Source organism: Andrena cerasifolii, unplaced genomic scaffold (genome assembly GCF_050908995.1).
Source record: "Andrena cerasifolii isolate SP2316 unplaced genomic scaffold, iyAndCera1_principal scaffold0910, whole genome shotgun sequence".
NCBI classification, from domain to species: Eukaryota; Metazoa; Arthropoda; class Insecta; order Hymenoptera; family Andrenidae; genus Andrena; species Andrena cerasifolii.
In genome coordinates this window covers 11,988-17,531 of record NW_027485802.1, presented here as the reverse complement: position 1 = coordinate 17,531, position 5,544 = coordinate 11,988, and the positions used below count along the sequence as shown (strand labels likewise).

At 46.8% G+C, this 5,544-nt stretch overlaps 1 protein-coding gene across 1 annotated transcript; it reads right to left on the bottom strand.

Moving 5' to 3' along the window:
* Positions 1-221: 221 nt before the first annotated feature.
* LOC143378183 (uncharacterized) lies at positions 222-2,977 on the bottom strand. The gene is made up of 2 exons (XM_076829973.1): positions 2,913-2,977; positions 222-2,812 (listed from the first exon to the last, which is right to left on the bottom strand). The coding sequence occupies exon 2, from the start codon at positions 2,617-2,619 to the stop codon at positions 331-333; it is 2,289 nt and encodes a 762-aa protein (XP_076686088.1). The 5' UTR covers positions 2,620-2,812; positions 2,913-2,977; the 3' UTR covers positions 222-330.
* Between the last annotated feature and the right edge of the window lie 2,567 nt (positions 2,978-5,544).

Below are 5,544 nucleotides of genomic sequence, written 5' to 3'. Positions count from 1 at the left end.
ATGAAGAAATGCCTGCATTTCTTAACATTAAGGAGCGGGATGGACTTAATTGAACGTAAGAGGGGGTGTTTAAGGGGCGATGGGGTAGTGGCCTCCTGGAACTGCTCTCAGTTGACTGGTGTTGGAGGGGGTGGAGTCATCGATGGTGATGACCATCTGCGAAGGCGCCTTCCTGATGATGGCACAGATCACATTAGAGAAGAGGGATGCGATGTTCCTTCCTTCCCTTTTGACGGCATAGCCGCGTGGGTGGTGGTTGCAATAAATGTTGCAGTAGCAACGATCTATGAAGGAAAATTGGTAGAGTATTTTTGTTTCGGTGACTTGGGGTCAACCGGGACTCTCGCGTATGTGTATATGGCGACAATAATGGCTTTCGCACCGTAGTTTCCTACTCAAATCTGATAGATAACCATTGTATGTTTCTTTTTCGAAAACTCTAGTTACCGGGTTTCGGCTGGGTACCCGAGCTAATTTCCCGAATACCAATTGACGCGGAGTGTATCCAGTGCCCTCATGGACACCAGTATTATACGAGAACGTGGCCAAGTCGGTCCATTCGTCCCAGTCGCTGTATCGACCGATAAACATTTTCAAATATTCGGTCAAAACGACGTGCAACTTCTCTATAGAGCCTTTCGTCTGTGGGTGAAAGGCTGTGGTTCGGAATTGTTGGATTTTACATTTCCGTGCTGCTGCTTTCGTGAAAGCGCTAGTGAAATTTGCTGCTTGGTCGGTGAGGACGGCTCTAGGAGCTCCGAAGTGACAGATGAATCTCTTAGTGAATACGTCGGCGGTATTAATTGAGGTGAATAAGCTGAGGAGCACGCACACAAGGTATTTTGTCAGTAAAATGTGCACGGGTAACTTGTAAGTGTGGTCTGCTCTCGTGTTAGGCAGTCGTTCAGGTATGTTTTCTGGGGGAGAACTTGGCGGAATTTCTGCTGGTGATAATTTCCGGCGCATCTTTCGGTGCTGTTGAATGGGTTTCCAACCCTGGTGAGCGCTGGATGTGGGTGTTACAAGGTCAACGGAGTTGCTGTCACTCGTTGCTGTATGGATCGGTGATTTGGAGAACCGTGGACTCTTGGATCTGCTTGGTTTACGTTTGGGCCAGTCCTCCAAGTCATCGTCAGATTCTCCTCGCGGTCGCATGGGGCGTGCCTCCACTGCAGGGGTTTTATGGGATAAGACGTCTGTAGTGACGTGGAATTCCCGCTCAAAATTCGAGAATTGCAGGATGGGTTCCTTCTGCAATACTGATGTGAAGTAGTCAAAAGCTGTTTGTTGGGACGGTTCCCAGTCAAATGGTGTGCTCTTCTTCGATAGTGAGGTCAATGGGCGAGCCTTTCTAGAGGATTCTGGGATAAACCTTCTATAATATCTGGTCAGACCGAGGAATTCTTTAGTTTGTTTTGGCGCGCGAGGTGCAACGTCAACGAACTTATCGCTTTTCCCAGGAATCGGGTGCTCTTTGGAGATTGACTGAAGTAAATTTTCCGCCCTTGAAGGAGCTTCCGCAGAAATTTTTATTATTTCCAGTTCCGGCGTAGCCGCAAGAGACTCTTGGGAGTTTAGGGGAAGGGTTAATTTGGCGTAATTCGCAGGGGGTGAGAGTGAGTGCACCGTCGCGGGTGCCTCGAGGTGGTGGATCGACGGATCCTGGGCTAAGAGGGACTTGTTTTTTATTAGGGGGTGGATGGGAGTGATGCCTATAGGCGTCGTAGTCTCTTTTGGTCGTATTGTTTTGGATTCTGGAATTACTTTGTCGGATTCCTCTACTTCGATGGTCGGCATGGTGCTTGGTGTGTCAATCTCGCTAGAGTTTATAAGTTGCAGGTGGTCCTTTAGGTCCGGATTAGCTGTATGTGCGGAAAAGGAGAATGTTGACTTCTCCCGTAGCACGACTGGGTTTAGTTGTAGTGTAGCGACTCTAATGATACCGCTAGTGACTTGGGGTGTATCGTAAGTGGGTGCGCTTCTGTTAGGCCCACTCCACAGTTCGCATCCATCGGTGCTTGGAGGAGTCATTCCCGACTCCGTTTCCCACAAGGTTCTAGGATCCCTGTGGATGGTGAAGATGCTTTTTCTGCATTCCGAGGTCACGTGTCCGGGCTTCTTGCAATAATCGCAGATGCGTAACTCTGTAGGTCTTGAAGGAGGAGGTCGGTTTTCGTCCCAGTAAGGGAGCAGAGGTTTGGGTTCTTGGTACCCATATTCCGCAGCGTGGTTTAGAGTGCGCCTCTCGGGAAGTTGGGAGGCTGAATCTTGATTGTTCCAACAGGATCGTGCGTCGTGTCCTGTCTTATTGCAGAGCTGGCAGGTTAACCTTGGAGTCTTCTGTTCGGAGAATCGGAGACGGTCCCGGTCAATCTCTTTATCCACAAGGACTGCTTGATCGAACGCTTCGTCGAGCGTATCGAATTGGTGTTGCTGTAATCTCGTCCTTATGTGAGGTGGAAGGCCGTCGACGAATGAATCCAGTGTTAGGCGGTCTACGTCCTCAGGGCGATTTCGCGCGAAGTCGCGGTAGTATTCTCTGTCCTCTTCTAGAATGGCGAATCGGAGGTCCTTAATGCGTGAAATGTATTCCAGTATGTGCTCGTTGTTTCCTTTCATGACGTTAGCGAGTTCCCCACGATAGTGGTCCGATGATTTAGCAGGAGAAAAGGTACGTTTGAGTTGCTTAATTAGGTCGTTTACGGAGTCGAAGGCCCGATCCTCAACGGCCAAGTACGCATGGTCTTGCAGCTTATTTCTCAACAACCTCGTTAGCTGGGGTTCGGCTTGCGAGGGAATCAGAGCCTTAGCCCTGTTGCAGGCTCTCGCGAATTGCAACACAGACATGTTGTGACCATTAAACTTTGGGACCGTTTCTACGGCGTCTTTCAATTTGATCTGGGGCGATGGACCTTGGTCCGAAATGTCCCCGAAATTTAATACCGGTTTCCTATCGAAACGGGAGGAACCTGGAGTGGCGAAATTGTTCGCCGTTGGCGGGGGTACGAGAAGTTTTTCTATCATCTCGCGGATGGCGTGAATTTGATCGGAGAGGCCTTCAGGCGCGGGGTGCCTCGAGCCTGTAGCTATGTCCGAGTGCGTATTGGATTCCGGGTTTCTAATGTATTTCCCGTGCAAGCTCTCGATTTCGGCTTGTTTCTGTCGTAATAATTGCACTTTCTCCATTAATTCGGCGGTAGCGGAGTTTACAGCGTTAGCGGAAGCGCCCGCGATTTGGTCTAGTACGCAAGAGTCGTCGGTTTCGCCGTACACAGACATGGTTGTATTGTTTGGGGTTGCCTTAGAAATATTCTAATGTTTTCAGCGTCCGGTAGCCGTTATTTAAAAATCAAGGTGTTTTAAACCTGGGTAAAATTATCAAATCTAATGTAGCTCTTATTTGAGAGGAGGTAACTTTCTGAGCACTCGTCGCAGTTACTTATGGGGCGCCCTGGAATTAGAGGATTTCTGCACCGAGGGCAATATTTAGGTACGTTATACGTATAATAATAATGGGTCCAATATACTTCTACCGTATCTGCAGGCGAAAAGCTAGAGCAATTTAGGCAAATCTCGCTGCCGTCCGTGGTTGTTGCTATGCCGCCAGAAACGCAGATCAGCGCATTCAAATATGCTGAAATGCTTTGTAGTCTGCGGCTCCGGTAAGATAGCACGCTTCGAAGAGGGTATGTAATGCACATTCTAGATATAGGGACGTTGTGGGTACCGTATATACAAAGAACCTATTCTTTGTTAACGGTAGACGAACATCCCACCGCTGTCACCAAATTTATGTCACGTCCCGGGTGAAGGTCTTTTTTAGGGGAATGACATAGTTGGGGTAGATCGGGAGGAAGCCTTGGCACGAAAACCAGTTTCGCGACACAAGGCTAGTTGGGGGAGTTTAGGCACGAAAACCAGCTTCGCGGCACTAAGCAGGATAGGACTTTGGCACGAAAACTAGTTTCGCGGCACAAAGTGAGGCAGGAGTTAGGCACGAAAACAAGTTTCGCGGCACTAGGAACGATGGGAGTTAGGCACGAAAACAAGTTTCGCGGCGCAAGCAACCAGGGAAGGTAAAGCAGTAATCAAGCACCAGAGTGACACCCGTTAGACACTAGCATGGGTATTTAAAGTCCTGATAATTGGATTTACCGTTGCATTAATATAAGAAACCTCGCGTTATATTTCTTTATAATAGAGGTAACGGTATGGTCGTACAAGGCCTATACGAAAGTAAGCCTTGTAAACACTGTAAGAAATCCCGGAGTTCGCGAACCGAGATCAGCTGTTGCAGTGGCTTGTTATGATTCGGTAATTCCGTAACCGAAGGATCACTACAATAATTCGAAGCGTTATTTAGAATAAGAACGTTTATTCAGTTCAAAGCATATGTGGTAATATTATAATAATGCGTGGGATGTTGAGCATTAGCACAAAACATTTATATAAATGGTAAACAATAGCAATATATAGATGAACATGAAATATGCGAGTATTAGCAATAGACAAGAATATGAAAAGCAATAAGCGTTAGGAATGTTAAGATGATATAAACGATAAGCAATAATAAGAAAAGCATAAGCAAGAAAGTGTAATATAAATGGCGATGATATGCAGTGTTATAATAAGTAATATTAATTGCTCACAGTTGTTGTCGAAAGTGAATCTCTCGTCGAGAGTAGTTGCACTGAATTTAATGCACGTTAGTTAAATTGTTACTTTCGTTGAACTGTCTCTATGGAAGAGCTTTCCGTAGAAGAAGAGTCCGTAGAAGAAGAGTCCGTAGAAGAAGAGTCCGTAGAAGAAGAGTCCGTAGAAGAAGAGCCCGTAGAAGAAGAGTCCGTAGAAGAAGAGTCCGTAGAAGAAGAGTACTACGGCCTCTGGGGCCCTTGTATTTATACAGTGTTTAGGTATGAGGGGTGTGCGCGGTATGCACCGTGACTCATGCACGAAATATGCGTCGCAATAAGACTTCCGGGTTTTTTATAAAGGGCATTCGAAAAGGACTTCGCAATATTATTTCCGGGGTTTTTATGAGGGGCGCTCGAGAAGGGGGACTCAAACTAGTTACATGTGGTTTGCGTGTTTTGATTGGAACGGGGTAAGAGTGGCTTTGACTCGGTGGGTCGTAGGGAGGTCGTGAGACGTAGTCTCGATGTAAGAGGGTTTTTGGGACGAGGGACTTGTTTAGACCTTGAAGGTGAGGGAGGAGATCGTGCCTCGTAGGGCGTAGAGGGAAGGGGATTTCGTAGTAGATCATCTTGAGATAGGGACCGCTAAGGTATATCGTCAAGGTGGTCGGTAGTTGGGAAAAAGAGGTAAGATTTGAATTCGAGGGATTTTGGCGAAGATTTGGAGTAATTTGTGGGGAAGACTCTAATTACGACTGCGCGAAAAATAGTGGGACGTCACACTCGTTTTACACGTTTTACTCGTTTTACTCGTTTTACTCGTTTTACTCGTTTTACTCGTTTTACTCGTTTTACTCGTTTTACTCGTTTTACTCGTTTTACTCGTTTTACTCGTTTTACTCGTATTACT